Genomic DNA, 21,696 nt, shown 5'->3' on the forward strand with positions numbered 1-21,696 from the left:
TCGTCATTTTAAAATGGCCATTTTGTACATGCTTTAAGCCTAGCTGCCGTAGCTTCCTTCATGTAGTACATGTGCTTAGGTGAGTACACTGTCCGTTTTTCCGTTTTCTGCGTTTGCTCTGTCAGCATGGAAGTGCCGACTGCGAAGACATGCGGCGCCGCAATTAAAAGGAAAGTGATCATTTGTGCGGAGATAATTGGAAATCGCGCCGCATCATGGGTGTTCGTAGTTCCCGAAACTTGCGTGCGGGACTGGTGCAAACAGAAGATGTGTTCTACTCCGGTAGCTGCTGCGTATGGTGCGGCCACGTGGCCCCTATCTTGAAATCAATCTGCGATGGAGACAGTCTACCCATCTAGGCGCACCGCACTGTGTTCTCGTCGCTTAGTTCGTGTTGAAGCGAGAGGCTGCACAAAGGTCAATTCGCTCGCTCCTGCTACAGCAATTCCTCACTCCAGCGTTTTGATAAGAGTTTCCGCATTCACTGAGTGAGATGTGTTCATGTTTGCTTGTGCGCGTATAACGCAATAGTTGTTTATTTAGTTATTAAGCAAATGGTTCAAAGTTTATACGGCCGACAAAACTACTATCCTCACTTTTCATATAGCTGTCTACTAATTTGCTATCGCAATCGATGCTTCGTCTTTCAGGCAAAACTGCGACTTTTTTTATTTATCGCAACTTTAGTGTATTGGGAGTAAATCTTTGTTTTTCCAAATGAGAGAAAGTTGTATTTCTGTATGAAAGAGTGAGGTGCATAGTATTGTAAAGGACTTTACTTTCTTTAGGTCACGGCAAACAGGTGCGCGTTGCAATCGAGGGTGGTTTTTTTTCCTTTTTTTTTGGTTACGGAAAGCGGATGCGCGTTACAATCGAAGGCACGTTAGAATCAAGTAAATACTGTACTTGCGGACAGCTCTCCATGTTTACGCATGCACTGATGCAAGCTATCCTAACACGTTTAGCGGTGTTCGGATGCAGCTTTAAAGCAAAGACATTTTATTGATTGCACGTGGCTGTTGAGACATGACAATGTCAAGTAAAACCCTGTTGCCCAATTCACTAGTTGTGAGTGTAATCCAGTCCCTTCATCGCTCTCCGCAACAGCGTTAATTATGTTGAACCAACTAGCCCACTGCGGAATTTTCCTGAAATACATACAAAGTAAGGATAGTATGTAGTTTTATTGGCCTAGTGAACTTTTAAACATTCATTTAATAACTCTATTAACAAGCATGGTGTCACGCGCGCAAGCAAACATGAACGCATCTCACTCTATGACCGCGCACACTTGCTGTCAAAATGCCGGAGTGAGGAAGCGTGGCAGTAGCAGTGAGCGAATTCACCTTCATGCTGCCTCTCGCTTGAGCGCAAACTAAGCGGTGATAACACAGCACACACGAAGGTATCAGCACTCAGCACACTCTGTCCCCATTGCAGATCGCTTTTAAGATAGGGCCTACGCAACCGTGCCATACGCTGCCATACCGTGCCATCGCACGCCGCATTCACAGCTATCGCCGCCATTACTGTTGTGATAAGCATCTTCACCTGTTTAACAGTGTGTGGTGCCGTTAGAAGCATACTGCACGTTTTTAATAGGCGATAACTCAAATGTGCTGTCGTACCCTGCTGCAGATTTCGATCATATGGTATGTTTTCAGGCCGCTAGATCCCATGTAAACAAGAAAAGGCTTGAGGTGCGCACAATCGAGAACAACAGCCACCCGCCGCATCAGCTTCCCCGCAATATTCACCCGCCTGTCTCACGTGAAAATGCTGGCGCGCTCATCCTGTCTGTTCTTGTCATCTGCCCTCGTTTTTCGGCGCTGTAAAGTTATTTCATTGTGTCTTCCAAACTCACCCACGCTTCCATGCTTTTAAGGTTAATCTTTTTCCAGTACCAGCAAATCTTCGCCCGGGTCATCATACATCACATTCACAGCTATCGCCACTAACCTTATTGTGCTAAGCATCTTCTATCTGTTTTACAGTGCATCGGACGTAGTGCTGCTGGAAGCATACGGCATGCTTTTAGTACATGATAACCCAAAGATGTGAGCATGACATTTTGCTCTGGTGGCATTGTAGGCATGCTGTTGTATTCTGATGTTGCCCACCAGCTTGATTTTTTTTTTTTTTTTCGGTTTCCCGTCGCTGTCTTAGTACAGTACACTACAGGAAAACCGCAAAATGCGTCTCTGGTCGCCGGAGCCTGACCAGCTCAACGTGCATCGTGTTGGCGTCGCTAAATGCAGTGATTTGCGCCATACAGTGGACTCTCGGAACCTCAAGGAACCAGGGAAATTGGTTGTGTTTATCAGGAGTTCAATTTACTGAGAGACAAAGCTGAATACAATTGCATGACTACAAGACCAACCAATCATGAAGATGGTGTTTCATTTAAGAGGCATTTTCGTTTAAGTGATTTCCGTTTATCGAGATTCCACTGTACTTCGCATTACATAGATATCAACAAATGTTGAGTGTCAATCTTTTAGCTATTTGAGATTGTATGTTTTCCCGATTAGTGCTTTCTTTCCTGCATTTATTTTCCAATACACATGAACAAGGTTCTACTGCACTTGTGCATGCATCAACTGTTGTAACACTGTCTTCAAGGTAACACCTGAACACTGGCTCATGCATTATTTGAACACAAAAATGCAGAACATTTTTTTAGCTTGTCCTCACCACCATGTGGTATTGAAATTGGGTTTACTGGTATTGTAGTTGGTATTATGGGAATACCTACTAGGGCCTGTTGTGTGGCATCGTACTTCTCTGTACTAAAAAAAAATATTATAGGTAGCGTTTGGTGTTTAGCCAGCCGTGCTTTTTGTTGCTTTGTTGATTTTGGGCTCCAAATTCTTGTGCTGTTATCATCATGGTGTCATTCGTCAAAACAGTGATATCATGCCTTTTTTTCTATGCAGATTGTGATTGCCACCCCTGGTCGTCTGATTGATGTCCTGGAGAACCGGTACCTGGTACTGAGTCGATGCACTTACATCGTCCTCGATGAGGTGGGCACACATACCTTTTGAACTGATGAGGGTGCAAGGAGAAGAGGTTTATTTTAGCTGGAAACATTTTGTTTTGCTGGAACTCCCATTCTTATCTGCTGGCAATAAATATCTCTTGCAGCCTGTCAAACCCAGATATGGTGAAATAAGGTTATTTCTGCATTGTATTTTGTTATCTTCAAAGTAATGGTGTAATGTAATGTAATGGTGCAACAATTGTCATTGGGGTAAAACAATGAATTTTGCTGTTCTGCTCATGTGATCAGTGAGTCTTCGTCTCCTCAGTTTGCATTTGTTGTTGCAGGCTGACCGCATGATTGACATGGGCTTTGAGGGTGAAGTGCAGAAGATCTTGGACTACATGCCTGTCACCAACCAGAAGCCAGATACAGATGACGCAGAGGATGAAGAGAAGCTGCTCGCTAACTTTGCATCTAAACACAAGTACAGGCAGGTGTGTGTGACGGGGCCTTCTTCCTTTTCACTTTGGCAGTGGAAAACTTGTGCAGAGTTGTCTTTTTAGGATGTTTGTTAGGTCATTTGTCGCTGGCAATGATTTAGCTTTTATGCTTGTGAGCTTGATTCACTACATATATTATGCAGGAGCCTTTGGGCTGTGAAGATGGCTCTGTGATTTCCTCGCTTTCCATACTCACCTTGTCTGCCTTCCTAGAACTATGTATATTTCATCAGTATTTTTAGCTCTAAAGAAAAGTTGTCGAACATTTCTGACAATCCGTTCACATTCATGTGGGAGTGGAACTGACTGTTTAGAACCTTAGAACTTTGAAGCTTCAGATAAAATTTGCCCAAAGACAACTTTATTTAAAGCTTCTGAGGCCCAAACACTCTTTCCCTGAAGCTTCTTACCATCAGCAGTTCCTGCAACTGGAGGACAACAGACCACATTCAAAATATGATAAAAACTTCCATATGTGAATGCTTTCGCCTAACTTCTGCGTGAGAGATTGTGTTTATATCGCTTCTGATAATGTAAATAAGTGCAGCTTCCAGGCACTCATGATTGTGTCATTGTAAGCTTGATATTTCTGCCATTATTGATGGGTTAATTGCGAGAGGGACGGTTGTAACTTTTCGGAGACAATACTCACTTCTGCATTTGAATTCCATGTTTCAGACTGTGATGTTCACAGCTACCATGCCTCCGGCTGTGGAACGCCTGGCGCGCTCCTACCTGCGAAGGCCGGCCATTGTGTATATTGGCTCAGTGGGCAAGCCCGTGGAGAGGGTGGAACAGATTGTGCACATTGTCACCGAGTCTGAGAAGAGGTCAGTCTGCATTTTTGTCCCTCTATTATACCATAGTGCTAACTTTCAGTTTCAGTCAGGCAGTAACAGCAGTAGGGCAAATCGTTCAAGGGATCATGTCTTACCTTTGGCGGTGTTCACATGGAAAGCCCTTAGCAACATGAATGAGATGTTACTTGTTGTTGGGTTGTTCGGTGTTTGTTGGGCTGGTTGGTTGCCATTCAAGCAGAGGGAGGCTGTGCAACACAGCTTTTTGTTGTGTAGATTTCTCCTTGTGTCCTCATCCCTGAATGCTGCATGAACATTGGAATCTTCTCCCGATCTCTTATATTGCTTTGGTGACAAGGCAAAAGCAGGGTGTCAGTGCACGTAGATGGATTTAGTGGCTACACCAAGGCATGTTTGTTTTGTGGGGGTCTTCATGCATCGGTTGGGCTGTCATCATAGAGCTCAGAATGTTTCTAGCCAAGCAAGCAGTCTGAGTAGACCCTTAAGTTAGCTTTCAGTGTACTGCAGCTATATTGTAAAAACGCGTTATCCTGTAGTGTCCATATGTGTGCTTGATGTAGGGATTCTAAGGAATCTGTGGCCCATGCAGGAAGAAGCTGGTTGAGCTTCTCAACCGTGGTGTGGAACCACCTGTTATCATCTTCGTCAACCAGAAGAAGGGTGCTGACGTGCTTGCCAAGGGTCTTGAGAAGATGGGCGTAAGTGCTCTCTCATTCTCACACAGAAGTTGCACAGGCTCGCAATTAAAACGCAGTGCCATCGAATGCATTATCACTCTTTGTCATTCTGTAACTGAGTGGTTGTTTGTGTTACCATTCTTTGGTTAACATTGTTGGGCTCATGTAGGACATTTCGCTGTGCCCAAGAGTATTTGTCCTCGTGATACTTCCATTACCCAGTTGTCGTTCATTGTGCATTTTGCTTTGTGCTTGGTTCAAATCACTGTTAAGGTGCTTGTATGCAAGAGAGAGAGCATACTGGGCCTGCTTACTTAGGCGACAGTGCCCTTGAAAGATATTCTCATAGAAACAAGCAGCTTTGGTGGTTGGTACGATGATGTAGACAGATACAGTAAAACCTTGATAATTCGGTCTCAGTTTAGTTGAAAATTCATCATAATCATAGAGCTTGGGCAGTCCCATGTTTTGCAATGCGCATAATACTGGATAACTTGAAAAGCCCATGCACATCCACCTGGATAATTGGTAGTTTCCGGTTGTGTCCTCTGAGACCGGCATGCAGCGATGTGCTTTCAGCTTTACATACCTCAGCGGCAGTGTCAAAAATATGGCAGCCATGATGTGCTTCAGCCATGAAGCGAGTGTCATGCTTCACTCTGGCAGCACCATACTCCAGTGTCACCCACCAGCTTAGATTTTATTTCAGTTTCCCATCGCCATCTTGGAACACTGCGTAAGAGTAAAACGACAAAATGCACCTTGAGTCGCTCGAATCCCATCAGCTTGACGTGCGTCGACGTCTCACAGCTGCAACGATTCGCATTACGTACACGTCAACTACAGTTGAGTCTGTCAAATCTTTTATTGACTTTGGGTCGTACGTTTTCCTGTTGCTTTTTTTTCTCTGTTTTTTTTCCAAAATGATTAAATGAGGTTCTACTGTACTTAATGCATTCAGCAAATGTTCAGCACCAATTCTTGCAAAAGTGAAACTATCTCCAAGAGTTAAGCAATAAAACAACGGAGACCGCCCAAAAGAAGTACTAAAAAAGGAATCAATCTAAAAGACGGGTAGATTTATTCCTTTTTTAGTACTTCTTTTGGTCGGTGTCCGTCGTTTTATTGCTTCATGCTTCATCCCGAGCAGACAGGCTTCCGTCTAACCCTCGTCTTTATCGCCAAGACTGATTGCCAGAGAATGCCACCCCATGACCCATGGTGCAGCGAACAACTGTATTAAGCAGTCCCTTGCTTGTGCCGTGCAATTTTGCTCTTCTTTTTCTTGTTTCTTTTTTTTTCTTTTAAGGTAATTCTAAAATCCGCGTAGTTTGAAGATTCTGTTGCAGTCCAATGGACCTAAAATTAATGAGGTTTTACTGTATATGAATCGGCGGTGTTTTGCTTTGCATGCGTGAACAAAATTCTATTGTGCAAGCAGAGATTAGGTTGTAGTTTGCCCCTTGCTAACAGATGTCAGGTGCTGTAAAGTTCAATTTCATGGCCTATATATATATTGTTGTCTGTGGCTGCTACATTTTTTGCATGCACCCACTGCTTGTGACAGGATGCTTGCTTAGATTTTTGGCAAATACCGTATTTACTTCCATAAAATGTATACTTTTGGCTTATTAGTATGGCTTGTAGGCCTTACTTGAATCAGAATTAGGCTGCCTATTGTCCTTGCTACTGTGCCTTGAATGCTGCACACAATATGTAACCATTGATGATGTACTGGGACAATAGAGCAACAATATTGTTCGATCTTTCGCCATCTCTGAACATGCATTGGTGAAGCATGCGTTGGTCGTCGATGGAACCTTTTCTTTTTTTTTTTCAAGATTTCTTCAGCTCCTAATCGGCACAAAAGGTTAAGTTCGCACATGATGTTAGGTCCCAGATGTGTAAATGTGTTGTTACTTGGTCTCTTGGTGGCCACGTATGCTTTTATGACAAGTGGTACAGTGTTCCTTGGGCTGCAAGAGTTTTCAAGGCATAGACTTTTTACAGTGAGATCGCCGATAATCTGAAATCTCTTAATTCGAATTGATAAATAATTCGAACTGCTCTGTTGGTCCAGCAAAGAGAATATAGAGAAACTCCTGTGAACTTGAACTCCGAAAACCATGCAATGGTTATTTCTAACAAAATTCAAATTTCTGACTCTAATGCACCACTTCTTGGACAAATCTGAACCGAAGACTAAGGTCGAATGCATCGTTAGCTACTGTAATGTCATGTGCCGGAAAAATCACGAGGGAACACACGCGGGAAGACAAGACCAAACTGGAGCAAGCAGAGTAATGTGTTTCCATTCCAGCTTAGAAGGAGAAGGAAGGAGCCTCCAGCACGTGCTTAGTCATGTTACCGCGTGCTCATTTACGTGCCTCCCTCCTATTGCTTGCTTGTGATCATGTCATCTTCAAAATTGGTAGCGAGAGCATGGCGCGCGTGAAGCCACCATCCTTCTCAGCTCACCCCCACACCCACAACAAACGGTGCATCAGGTGCGATCCTATCCCACTTGAACTTTATGTGGAACCTAGGCTTCTTTCGGCACATGTTGTACGCTGATAGAGAAAAGATGACTTTTCCAATGTGAGCCCACTGAAGCTTTAGTTTTGCACCATGTATCGCACAATTCATCAGGCACTATATTTAGAGGGGCTCTCCTTAGTTCTGACTTCATTTTACTCAAATAAATTTCTGGTCCCCTCAGAGTTTGAATTAACAAGATTCTACTGTTTAACAGCTGTTGCTTGTTACCTGCTTCTCAAAATGTTCTGTGTTCAGAAGTTGCGTGAGCTCTCTGCAAAATTTTTTTTAGGTCTTCAAAATTAAGCCCTCAAATAAGTAACTATCCTAAATGCAGCTCTTGTTTTGGCCTTTAGCTTTGCATGTGTCGTGTTGCGTCTGATCTGATCTCCACTGTTGCCTGCAGTTCAATGCGTGTACGCTGCACGGTGGCAAGGGCCAGGAGCAGCGTGAGTTTGCCCTGGCCAGCCTCAAGAATGGTTCAAAGGACATGCTGGTGGCCACAGATGTTGCTGGCCGTGGTATTGACATCCGCAATGTCTCCATGGTCATCAACTACGACATGGCCAAGTCCATCGAAGGTGAGGGGCGACACAATTATGTCACATCGCAGAAGTTTTCTTGGCTATTTCTTTGATCAATGTTCATTATAACTTCTTTATCATTTTGTCATGTTATGTATGCCTGCAGTTGTTGTGTATTATATATAACACTTTTATTTGTTTACTGGTGCTACAGAATAAATTATTGTAACTGTAAGGCGTGCATGGGGGTTGAGAACATAAATGAATGAATATGCTAGAGAGGGTCATGGTGGGATTTAAAAGTTAACTCTGTGAGCTTGCACACTGTTCCTTCCCATTCATATTGTTGCGGGAAGAAAGCAGGCCCACGAGTGTAAAATAACTTATATTTACAAATGATGGATATGGCGTTCAGGCAACCGCCAGACTTCGTCTTTCTCTAGTCCAATTCAACGTCTTCCTTCACTTCACCGTAACATCACCCTCCCGGTGGGGGAGCTCCGTCCCGGTGCAAGTTAAACAGCCTCACTTATTGGGGGGACATAGGGCTTGAGCCTGGTGACGTGAACAACATCACTGGTTAAGTTGGGAGGCACGGAAGGCTGACCGAGTGGGGCGATCTCGTAGGTCACGTCGGACAGTTGGCGTAAGATCTGGTACGGACCAGAAAAACGGGACAGTAATTTTTCCGACAAGCCGACACGACGTGAAGGCGTCCAGAGAAGGACAAGGGAACCAGGTGAAAAATGGTGGTCTCGGTGCCGGAGGTCGTAGCGTCGCTTTTGAGAAGCTTGCGAGACTGTGAGGCGATGACGGGCGACATCTCGGGCCTGGGCGGCTAAGTCAATAGCATCGCGAGCGTAAGCAGTGCTGGGTGACTGTACTGCGGAAGGTAGCAACGTGTCAAAAGGCAAGGTGGGGTCGCGGCCGTACAAAAGGAAAAATGGTGAAAATCCGGCAGTGTCGTGACGGGACGAGTTGTATGCGAAAGTGACGTATGGTAAAGCGACGTCCCAGTCGCGGTGATCGTTGGAAACGTACATGGCGAGCATTTCAGTGAGTGTGCGGTTGAGTCGCTCGGTGAGGCCGTTCGTTTGAGGGTGGTACGCGGTAGCAATCCGATGTTCTGTAGAACAGGAGCGGAGCAGATCATCAACGACCTTCGATAGAAAGTAGCGGCCGCGATCCGTCAGCAACTGGCGAGGGGCGCCGTGGTGCAGGATGACGTCTTTTAGTAAGAAGTCGGCGACATCTGTAGCGCAGCTGGTTGGCAGGGCTCGTGCGATGGCATATCTAGTGGCATAATCGGTTGCTACAGCAATCCATTTGTTTCCTTTGATGGAAATTGGAAACGGACCAAGGAGGTCGAGGCCCACACGGAAGAAGGGCTCTGTAGGTATATCAATGGGTTGAAGCAAACCAGCGGGAGGCATAGCAGGCGTCTTCCGGCGCTGACACAGGTCGCAAGAAGCGACATAACGGCGCACAGAGCGATAAATGCCAGGCCAGAAGAAGCGGCGCCGCAGCTGGTCGTAAGTACGAGTGACGCCCAGATGTCCAGCAGTAGGAGCGTCATGAAGTTGCTGGAGCACGGTGAGTCGAAGGTGCTTGGGGACGACTAGGAGGAGCTCCGGGCCGTCAGGACGAACGCTACGACGGTATAAAGTTCCATCGCGCAAGGTGAACATCCGAAGGGACGGGTGATTGGGCGGGGAGCTTAGGCGTTCCATAAGTGTTCGAAGAACAGGATCCTTGCGCTGCTCGTCGCCAATGTGGAGGAAGCCGGAGAGGGACAGAATACTGATGTCCGAGTCTGCATCGGTATCGTCCGGTTGATCCACGGGATTGCGGGACAGGCAGTCAGCGTCTTTATGCAGGCGTCCTGACTTATATATAATAGAAAATGTATATTCTTGTAGGCGCAATGCCCAACGTGCAAGTCGTCCAGTTGGGTCCTTCAAAGAGGAGAGCCAGCAGAGGGCGTGATGGTCGGTGACAACGCAGAAGCTCCGACCGAAAAGGTACGGGCGAAATTTCGCGACCGCCCATACGAGCGCGAGACATTCTCTCTCAGTAATGGAGTAATTTCGCTCGGGCGTGGAAAGGCGGCGGCTAGCGTAAGCGATGACACGGTCTTGGCCCTGTTGACGCTGAGCGAGGACAGCGCCGATGCCATGACCACTCGCGTCAGTTCGTACTTCAGTGGGCGCAGAAGGGTCAAAGTGGGAGAGAATCGGGGAAGTGGTAAGCCGCTCAATCAGGGTAGAGAAGGCTTTCTCCTGTAGCGGTCCCCAAGAGAAAGAGGCGTCTTTCTTAAGAAGGTCAGTGAGAGGGTGAGCGATGTCCGCAAAATTTTTCACAAATCGCCGAAAATAAGAGCATAAGCCCAGAAAACTACGGACATCGTTCGTTGAACAAGGTACAGGAAAATTTCGCACGGCGTGAACTTTCTGTGGATCAGGTTGGATTCCGGCGGCGTTGACGAGATGACCAAGCATGTTAATTTCACGGCGACCGAAATGGCACTTGGAGGAGTTTAGCTGAAGGCCAGCCCTGCGAAACACGGAGAGTATGGTTGTGAGGCGCCGCAGGTGGCTCTCAAAGTTCGGCGAAAACACAATCACATCGTCGAGGTAACACAGGCATGTAGACCACTTCAAGCCGCGCAAGAGAGAGTCCATCATGCGCTCGAATGTAGCTGGCGCATTGCATAATCCAAAGGGCATGACTTTAAATTGGTACAGACCGTCCGGTGTGACAAAGGCGGTTTTCTCGCGGTCCATCTCATCGACGCTAATCTGCCAATAGCCGGAGCGGAGGTCAATTGATGAAAAGTATTGGGATCCGTGAAGGCAGTCAAGAGCGTCATCAATGCGAGGCAAGGGATAAACATCCTTCTTGGTTATCCGGTTGAGGTGACGGTAGTCAACGCAGAAGCGCCACGAGTTATCTTTTTTCTTTACTAAGACAACCGGTGATGCCCACGGGCTACTGGAGGGTTCAATGATGTCCTTGTCGATCATCCTGTCTACTTCTTTCTGTATGATGGCCCTTTCTGTTGCCGAGACACGATATGGCCGCCTATGAATGGGGCTGGCGTCACCGGTGTTGATGCGATGCGTGACAACAGATGTCTGGCCAAGTGGACGGTCGTCCAAATCAAAGATGTCCCGATAGGATGACAGGAGATGACGAAGAGCTGTTGTTTGCTCGGAAGGAAGGTCGGGGGCGATCATCTTAGAAACATCGTCCGCAGGCGTCGAGTACGAAGGAGTGGATGACAAAGGTCCGTTCGTACTGAGGAAGGATTCAGAGGTCAAAAAAGAAATCTGAAATTCTTCCAAAGGACTGATATGCGCTATGGCGATACCGTGTGGCAAAACATGTGACGAGAACCCAAAATTGAGGATGGGCACGCGAGCGCAGTTTTCGCGGATCCGAATTAAGGTGCTCGGTAGGGCAATATTACGCGACAAAACCACGTCAGTAAGCGGCGACAGGACGTACTCGCCATCAGGTACGGGAGGACAGGGCGTCAGCAGGACATTTGTAGCAGCCTGTGGAGACAGCCTTGCAAATTCAGCAGCACATAAGCGGTGTGGAGCACAAGTGGTTGCGTCGGCAGGAAGCGGCAGGTCCAACTGTACAACACCTGCGGAGCAGTCAATTTGGGCAGAGTGTTTCGAAAGGAAGTCGAGGCCGAGAATTAGGTCGTGTGGGCAGTGTTCAAGGACGATAAATAGAACAACGGTATAATGGCCCCCAATGGTCACACGTGCTGTGCACATTCCAAGGACAGGTGACGTACTCCCATCGGCGACTCGCACGGTGCACGGTACGGCGGGGGTCAGAACCTTTTTGAGCCGGCGGCGGAGAGCAGCGCTCATAACTGAAAGCTGCGCTCCTGTATCAACGAGAGATCTAACAGGAACGCCATCGACTTCAATGTCCAGCAGGTTTCCACATGTAGGCAGGGTCAATAGAGGATTTGTGGGCCGGGTCGGAGTTGCAGCTTCACCTCCGGGAGCTGCACCGCCTAGTTTCCCGAAGCGAAGCGACCGGTTGCAGAAGGGGACGAAGAGCGGTGAACGAGAGGCGAACGGGACCTACGACCTTGTGGAGACGGGGATCGGCTGGATCTTGGTGGAGCACCGTCGGCGTTGATGTTCCTAGTCGGCGTATAGGGCGAGAAAGTGCGATTGTCGGGTACTTGGCTGTAGTGACTCGGAGACGACCACCGAGGAGGCGACGACCAGTGGTTGCGGCAATGACGGGCGATGTGTCCAATACCGGAACAATTAAAACAGATGGGTTTATCATCCGCAGTGCGCCATTCAGCTGGGTTGCGACGGAGTGGTGGAAAGCTTTGCGTCCGGGAGCGAGCGGTCGGAGAAATTTGGTAGGTGTTGGTATGGCGGACTGAGCAGAGAGATGGAATGTCCAAACTTGCTATTTCCTCCCGAACGACCGCTTGTATAAGGGAGATAGCGGGTACGCTTTCCCGACAGTCTGAACGAACGGGAGCCGGGGCCATGGCCTCAAGCTCACGGCGAACGATGCGCGTTATTTCTTCCGGTCCTGCGGGCTGAACGAACCGCGGCGGGTCTTCGCAAGAAGATGTCGCGGCGGTATTGGGCAACCGGTCGAAAGTTTGAGTGACGCGGCGGCCCTTCGCTTGTTCGAAGCGCCGGCACTCCTTAATAATTGCATCCACAGTGGCACAATCCTTACACATCAAGAGATTGAAGGCATCGTCTGCAATACCTTTCAATATATGGCCAATCTTGTCTGCCTCGGTCATGTTGTCATCAGCCTTGCGACAGAGGGCCAGCACATCCTGTATGTACACGACATAGGATTCTGTGGACGTCTGAGCGCGGCACGCAAGTTCTTTTTTAGCTGCCAGCTGACGACCGACAGGTCTGCCGAACAGGTCTCGAATTTTTTCTTTGCAAACATCCCAGCTCGTTAGGTCAGCTTCATGTGTGTCATACCATTGCTTCGCAGTTCCCTTCAGATAAAATATTACGTTTGCAAGCATCATTGTAGGATCCCACCTGTTGTTGTCGCACACTCGCTCGTACATCGTAAGCCAGTCCTCGACGTCGACGTTGTCCGTGCCACAAAATGTTCCCGGGTCCCGTGGGTGAGTGAGGATGACCGTGGGCACGGGCTGCCGAGGCGTTGTCGCTTGTGTCGGTTGATTTGCCATTGTGGCAGCAGGTAGATGACGTCCGCTGCGAAGTTCCGTGGTGGTACCCCGCACCTTCCACCAAAATGTTGCGGGAAGAAAGCAGGCCCACGAGTGTAAAATAACTTATATTTACAAATGATGGATATGGCGTTCAGGCAACCGCCAGACTTCGTCTTTCTCTAGTCCAATTCAACGTCTTCCTTCACTTCACCGTAACAATATTGTTTCCATGGTATTTCCTTTGTTTACCTTGTTCACTGGCACAATGAACATACTTGCGCAGTATATGCTCTTGAAAATTTCAATTTTTTTCCCCCGTAATACTCAGGTCTCCAAATTTGGTCCCACGCAGTCCCACAAACAAATGCCCTTGCTGTAGTTTCCCTGTTGACTCAATTTGCTGATGATGATAGCTCGTGCCACTGTGAGATGGCTCTCAATGTAAAAATGAATGCTCCACCAGTGCAACAATCAGAATGACGTGCACAGCTAGAAGTGAATGAATCAGTGAGCCATGTGTAATCCTTCTTTAAAGTGAAGCTTTCTTTGCCTACCTTTCCGCAAGTTGCCATCTTGTCGTTGTTGGCTGTCTCTTTGAGTAGGAGCTGTCGCTATCGAGGACACAAGACTTGCACAGAATTTTGGCCACTCTGCTAAGCTCACTATTGTTTCATAGTGTCACAAATGCTTTTGGCTGTCTACTTCGATGCGTCTGGTGCCAAATCACACAAAATCTTGTGAAGGTGGTAGTAGTACACCGAACGTGATCGCTCGAGAATATCTCGCCTGAATAAAACGTACCCTTGCTCTGCAAGGAACACCATCATGGCTGATGATTGTTACGGGAAGCATTCTCTGCCAAAATCCACTGCCCGTTTCTTACCATATTTATTCGAATCTAGGCCAGCCCCAATTGTAAGCCGATCCCCGAATGTCCGAAGCCAGAAAACATAAAACTTATCTCGAATGTAGGCTGAACAAAAAAAGTGAGGACAGCGTTCACAGAATGATAACAGCATTTATTTAATATGAACATGCCGAGCACACTCTACGTTGTCACCACCGTTAGCCTCATCCCTATAGCCCAGACCACACGTACGCTTGCAAACGCACGCGAGCTCGCATCCACGCGCCCACCCATCTGCAGACAGTCCAGCATCGCACACGTCGAAACGTGGCGCGATCTCGGGGAACAGCTCCTCTCTGCTATTGCGCACTTATCTTATCGCTGTCATCTCCTTGTTGCAGCATATGCAAAAGAGTCTCACGTTGCCCCTTCCAACGATGGACGTTTTTCTCATCGATGCTGAAGTCCCGCCTGGCTTACTATGCCTCTGCGGCTAGCACAACTTTTTGTTTGAAAGCGGCACTATAGTGTATATAGTGTAAAGTGAAAGCGGCACTATCGGCACGCCGATACCATAGAACCGGCTCTGATATGACACAGGTCAAAGTGACGACATCGCTTGTGCACTTCTGTAGGCTACTGGCCCGACTAGTAGTGGCTGTAGTACTGACTTGTCTAGATGTCGCTAGCTATGGACCATATTTATCATTTTCAGTTACAAACAAACAGGTGCATTCTTTAAAATCCTCGGATCTAAGCCGGCCCTAGAGTTTTGCATATGATTATTTGGAAAAAACAGTAGACCTAGATTCGAATAAATATGGTATTTTGTTAGATAGTCTCATCTTGCCGACTCGTGAAAGCTGTGCTTACAGTGATTCCCACAGTCTGTGAGATCTGCATCTTTTTCTGCTTCAAAAGTGACAGCTCCGTGGCATGTTGTCTGTTCCTTGTTTTTCTCCCTGTCTTGTATTTTACTGTGGGAAATTGGTCATCATTCTAGTTATATGGTCAGTTTTAACTCAAAGGCCCTAAAGTATGTGGTGAAGCAGAGGAATTATGCTGTAGGAAAAGCATTTTGGTGTTGATGGAGTCTGCGTGCACAACTGGCAGAAGCAGCACGACAAATTGCATGCTACAAATACAGTCGAACCCACTTATAACAAGTGTTATAACCGATAATTGTTATAACCGGGTTGCATAAAAAAAATCAAAATAGGGGGATTGCAGAGCTGATATGAGAAAACTATAATGGCAGGGAGGCCGGTGCTCCTTCCCACCACCTTCCTCCATCCAGCTGCTGATTGTGTTCACTCATTTAACTGCTTCCTGGGTGCTCCGACCGCATGTAACAAGCCGCGGCTGTCGGTGCTAAAGAATGGCACTGCGACAACAAGTGCAAAGAGGGGTCACGGTGGCATGCGATATGTGAGCACCGCCAAGGCACCACTTTGGTGGCCCTAAAAGGGGCCTTTTAAAAATTGCGAAGAGGCTGCCATGGCAGCCTGTCAGCTTGAGAAATCCAAAAGAAACGCTGAGGTGAGATCAAGTATCTCACCACATACTTCTCACTGGCTTGCACAAGAAAACCCTATGTCCGTCAGCCTTCATGCTTTACACAAAGCTTGCCGACATCCTTCTCCAAGGCATCCTGGTGCTCCGCATAGTGCAGTGGAAGGTTCCTCGCAAAAACGAAGCCCTGGATTGACTGAATCATCTAGGCCTCCTGTGAGGACAATGTTGAGCCAGCCTGCCCTACCACATCATCGCTGCAGTCATCGCTGTCGCTATCCGAAGGAAGCATGTTAGCGACTATAGCCTCATAAATTAGGAGTACTTAGTTTTCAAATCCATAGCTGTGAACTTTTCATGGGCAATGTCATGCGTTGCCAGTGATCAGCAGGCAGTTCAGCCATCTTCCGTTTCGATGGTGAGTCAAACTAACTGTTGGTCAAACGAAGCTGAGAAACCGCATGGCCAGGAACGATTTCGACGCAACCAACAAAAATGAATGCAAGTGATTAAGCTGTTTGCAGTACTGAGCTGAATGAGGAGCCAGCGAGCAACATGTGAGCATCACAGTTGGCTAGGTCCATTCATGTTTCGGAGGGAGGGGCGGCATAGAGCTATGGGCGCAGCCCATTTGTGCTTGGAGAAATGAAAGGGCGATGGGAGAGAGACGCGCGGAGATTGATGTAAAATGAGCTTGCAGTGGCTGTTAAAGCAGCGGCCCATCGTGCAGCGGCTTGCATTTCTCGTTTTCTTTTTTACTTTTGAAGGATTTCACATTTCACTATCTTTCGGCTCTGACACCCAGCAGCCAGACTTCATCATTATAACCGATAATGCCCATCGGGGCATTATTGTAGCGGGTTATTTCACCATGGAAAACATACAAAAGTTGACAATGCAGCAGCTTCTCATTGTTATAACCAATATATCGTTAAAACCAGTATCGTTATAAGTGGGTTTGACTGCAGAATGCGGCACCCTTTTTGTTGATAGCAAACATGTAATTAAAACCCTGTATATTCGGATTTCACGGAATAGAAAAAAAGTAGCCAGATTAACCGAATGTCGAATTATCGAAGGTATCAAGCAAACAATAAATAAATGCTTGCTATGCCAGTCCACCTTTATTTACTGAAAAAAAATACGCAAACTTTGTTTCCATATTGCACAAAATCAATGCAGAAGCAGCAGTTCTCATCATCTTGTCACTGATTAGCGCTTACAGTAGCAAGGCTCTTGTGACTTCCTTAAAAGTGTGGCCCGTTTGGCCATGGCGCAATACCCACATTTTTGTCCAGGTAGGCGTGCCTTTCACTGCTGCACGCACATCCTGATTACTTTTTCGCCAGTGAGCTGGTCGGCAACGGCAACAAATTTTCTGTCCATCGCAGTGTAGACTCAAGTTTGATGTCATTGTGCCAGCTGCTGTAGAATCGGTCTTCATCTTCGTCAGCTTCTGCTGCATTTCTGACATTGCGCTGAGTGAAAATCGGACTGCACCCGAACCTCGTTATAACGAAATGGCATACACTCTATCCTCATTTTAATGAAGATGAAGGGGGAGCCAAAATTACTTTGTTATATCCGCTACTTTGTTGTGTACGTTATTGCTATTTACTGTAATATATGCCCTATGAGGTGCACTATTGTAAACATGGAAATAAGAAGAAAGCATTGCGGCCTGCAGAACCACTACACGGCCACGCATGCAATGAAACTTGAATAAAATAAAACAACAAAAAAATCTGGCGTGTGCAACATGCAAATTCTTAGCACCTGACGTAACAGCCTTTAGATAGCTGCCTTCTGTTCCATAGTGATGGTCTTTCGCGTCCACTTTCCACTTGGCTCATCCCAGTCGAACAGCGTGTGGCACAACACAGTGCTCCGCTGTCTGATTGAGGGGGCAAACGAACTTCTCTCAGCTGGCACTGATGGCAATGAGATCTCGGAGGCCACACCCAGCTGACAGCCCACGTGGTGCGCTGCCTGGAGGAGAAGTGAATGCATGGCCTGGGTGTGACCTCTGATATTTCGTCTGTGAGATATTGAATGTCACCCCCAGCTGCACCGCGCAGAAGTGAATGCACTAATCTTTCACACCGCCGTGCATAGCGCCGCAGCATGGCACTGCTCGCACAGCCAGACGTGGAAAAGAGAGGTCAATGGAGAAGTACGATAGTGAGCTGCTGCTTTTGCAAAGGTGCGCAGCTACGCACAGTGGTGAGAAGACCAGTTTTGCTTGATGACGTATCCAACGCGAGGACGCGCAAGTTTTGAACCGCTGCAGTGAAGAGTGCCAAATCCCGCATAAAGCGATGCATTTGGCGCGCAGCGGTCGGGTACCTCTACGTTTCAGAGACGAATATCGTTCATTATATCCATAGGCAGGACGACTTCACTTCATTAAAACAAGGTTTTATATACAGAGATCTCTGAGGGGATTTCAAGGGTAATTTCATTTACTCCATTACATTCATTCTTTCATCATATCCCATTTCGATATGACAAGGTTCTAGTGTTAACAAAATAATGGATATAACGAAGTAAATGAAATTCCCCTTGAAATTCCCATAGAGATCCATATTTTCAAATACTCGTCTTAACGAAGTGAACTTGTCCTATCAATGGATATAACGAACTACATTCGTCTTCTAAACCCAAAATTTACAGTGATGTTACAGTTACAGTGACGCGCAAGCGTATGGGCGCTATAGCGCACATGGCGCTATCGGCCCTCGGTGCGCCTAAACATCTACACTGTCCGCGCCATATCTGGCGGTGGTGCCATACGCAGCAGCCGCCGGAGTAGAAGGCTCATTGTTAACATTCGCTTACTAACTAAATTAACTAGCATGGTGTCAGTGCACGACACTCGCTGTCAAAACCCTGGTGTGAGGAATCGTGGCAGTAGCAGCGAGTGAAGTGACGCTTCTACAGAAACTGAGGGGTGAGAACACAGCGCACACAAAGCTACACGCCATCGCCCCACCTAACTGTGCCCCAAAAGCGGATCGCTTTCCAGATAAAGCTCGTGCGAGCGCACGTGGCCGAAATACTATGCCATGCCCCCCTCCCCCGGTAGTCGTGCACGCAACGGGATCTGGCACGCTTCCTCTCTTGCGCCTGCAAGATTGAGCTGCCGTCGTCGGCTCACTGTCATATGCTGTCACTTGCACACACAGCGTACGACGCGCGAGGATTATGTTATCTCAATACGTCTGTATTGCAAACAAAACCTGTAGGAACTGCCAGAGGAGGTCATCCCAGCACGCCTCTGCCTACCTTCGTCCTCTGTGACGCTTCGCCTCATTTGTCCTTCCCGCCTTTGCTCAATGTTACCTACACTTTTCTCTAGGTGGCGTTAGTTTGCTGCATGCTCATGCTTCTTCGTACTTTCCCCGGTGCCCGATTTTCTTCACCTCCAGGCGCCTTTTTCGTTTGCTCATTTTGCGGCTTCAGACATACTCTGCCGATTTGAAGAGCTGGACAGTTCGCTTACGCGTAAAAAAATACCTGACCCTTGCGCACCGAGTACATCATTTTTCGCGGGGTTTGGTACTCATTCGCCACGGCAGTTAAAAACTCCCGTGTCCTCATGTCAAATACGTCGTTGAGCAACACTTTCTCACCACCGCGTGCAGCTGCGCACTTGCATATGAGCACCAGCTCACTATCGCGCTTCTCCACTGACCTCTTCTTGCGCGTGCCTGGCTGTGTGAGCCGCGGTGTGCTGCGCTGCTACACACTGCAGTGCAAAATATTAGTGCATTCACTTCTACTGTGCAGTGCTGGGCTAGGTGTAGCGATCGAGATCTCCCCTGCGCAATTTTGCAGGTCAAACGAAAGCCTGTACCATTCGCACCATGCTGTTTGGCGAAATATTAGTGCATTCACTTCTATCTTTCTCTGTAGTGCGCCGCGCACGGTTTCTGCAGATCACTCCTCCGCTTCGTTTCAATTGACTGCATTTCAGTGGACCGCTAGCACCACTCTTGCTTTTTTGCGTCACACGTTTGTGGCGCTTCGCACTCTCCGCACTCCGAGGGTTGTCCGAATCAACCGGTATGCGTCCAAATAATCTGAATTAACGATAGCTTCATTCTATTAAGTAATGCGTACACTTTCCAGGGCCAAAGGACGAGTCCGAATTATCTGATATATTCAGAATTAGCTGGGTTTTACCGCATATTCATTTCAAGGCGAAGTTATCTGACAATTTTTTTTTAGCCATTGCCTTTTTTTCAATTTTCGTTGTTTCGGAAAAGTACCCATAAAGTTTACACCACTATTCGAACAGACCCTTGATTTCGCTTCAGTTTTTGAGAAAAAGGAGTTTTTTTCACTATGCTAGTAATTACAGTATTTTACTGGTGTCTGCTGAGGTCATGGCAGCAATGTTGCTGATTGCTGTTGGTCCACAGTTTTTGGAGATATCAAGAGTCATCATCTCAGAAAGTGAAACACTGCTAGTTTATGGCATGATTTCATGTGTGCCTGAAATTAAAGTGGGCATGTCATGCTCATGTGGAAATTCCTTGCATTTGCTGTTGCACTGTTCTGAATACAATTCAAGTCAAACACTTTTTGCTTCTGCTGCAGATTACACTCACCGTATCGGCCGTACTGGACGAGCAGGCTTGCACGGCAAGGCTGTGTCTTTTGTTACCAAGGAAGACTCCCACCTGTTCTACGACCTCAAGCAGCTGATAATGAGCAGTCCAGTCTCCACATGCCCACCGGAACTGGCCAACCACCCAGATGCACAACACAAGCCTGGTACCGTTGTCACGAAGAAGCGTCGAGAGGAAAAGATCTTTGCATGAATGTTGCCTCCCACTGTTGTTTTAATAAACGAGACTGCTGAGTCACTCGGATGTCTTACAGCAGTTTCACACGTATTGCGGCGGCATGTGTTTATTTTAAGTGTTCATGAGACTATGGTAGCATGCAACGTGGCTTTGGATTAAAGGAGAGCCACCTCCACTCTGAAAGTGCTCGTGGATTCTTCTTCAAGACACATCTCGTTGATGGGTTCCTGTTTGTTGCATTTTCATGTCTGTTATGCTCTGGAACACCTTTCCCAATAAGTTTTCTTAGGGTTCTGTTATTTGGCCTCCCATTTGTTGCATTTCTCTTCCCAGTTATGTCCAAAAACTGGAATGGGGAATCACTGACGTGACATCGCCCATTGGCTGTGCCTATGTTGTGGAGATGCACCGCACCGCAGTGCGACAGTGCTTACGGGCAAAGGCTCACCGCAAGGCTGATTGAGTATGTGCGCATGCTGCACTTGGGCTAACCGGGTAGCAGTCCAGCGAGCCTTGATCCCTACAATGTTGGCCACTGCATGTTGCCGCTGTAAGTGGTCACTCCACAAGAGCTGCTTTGCATCGCCGAAGGATCACCATCGCCTTATTAAGATCATCACCAGTCGGCAATGACAACATGGCTCACAAAGCCAAAACCAAGAGTTTATGGACCAAAGGTACAAGGGGTTGCCCTATGCCTATGTCTGCAGACGCTTTCTCCTGTCCTTTGAACCTTGTATGGTTACTTTGATACATGAGGCTGCGCGGAAGCTGAAAAGAGCTGCAAGGTGCTCAAAAAAGGCTGTCACTGTTTAAGATTTGAATGAAGTCCCAGATGAAAACGACAAACTTCATTTAGTGTGATTCGCAGCTATGACTGCTTCATCAAAGTATTTATCATTCAGTCTAACCACCAGGAAGTGATAATGAGCATTATTGAGTGGGTCTTCAATAGTTCATTCAACATTAAATAAGATTTTATGTGAGGGTGTGAAGATGTCACATTCTTCCAGATATTCTGTTGCTTCTACACGGTTCTCTGAAAAATGTGTCATTCGGGCTCAACTGTAGTTTTTAAGACTAAGATGGCTGTGACAGCTGCCACTCACCACAACTGCATTGTGTGCAACTCATTTTTGCAAGAATGTGTGACAATGAAGAGAACTGAATGTAGCCATTTTTATGATGCTAAAGTGTTCACAGATTGTTACACATGCGTCACTTGCCTGCCACTGCTGTGAATGGCCACAATCTTGCATGCTGCAGATAAGGCCCCACCATTTGTTGCCACT

General features: G+C 47.1%; 1 protein-coding gene across 3 annotated transcripts in view; it reads left to right on the forward strand.

The window, feature by feature from the left end:
• LOC135918771 (probable ATP-dependent RNA helicase DDX23) overlaps positions 1-20,494 on the forward strand; it is a 55,150-nt gene extending 34,656 nt beyond the window's left edge. For all 3 annotated transcript variants that reach the window (XM_065452465.2, XM_065452467.2, XM_065452464.1), the window contains 6 exons: positions 2,937-3,026; positions 3,331-3,480; positions 4,165-4,316; positions 4,894-5,002; positions 7,923-8,097; positions 20,196-20,494. In XM_065452465.2, the coding sequence (XP_065308537.1) occupies positions 2,937-3,026; positions 3,331-3,480; positions 4,165-4,316; positions 4,894-5,002; positions 7,923-8,097; positions 20,196-20,419 (900 nt within the window). In that variant the 3' untranslated portion in view covers positions 20,420-20,494. The remainder of the gene's footprint in view (positions 1-2,936; positions 3,027-3,330; positions 3,481-4,164; positions 4,317-4,893; positions 5,003-7,922; positions 8,098-20,195) is intronic.
• Positions 20,495-21,696: the final 1,202 nt, after the last annotated feature.

The sequence above is a fragment of the Dermacentor albipictus genome, chromosome 1 (genome assembly GCF_038994185.2).
Source record: "Dermacentor albipictus isolate Rhodes 1998 colony chromosome 1, USDA_Dalb.pri_finalv2, whole genome shotgun sequence".
NCBI lineage: Eukaryota > Metazoa > Arthropoda > Arachnida > Ixodida > Ixodidae > Dermacentor > Dermacentor albipictus.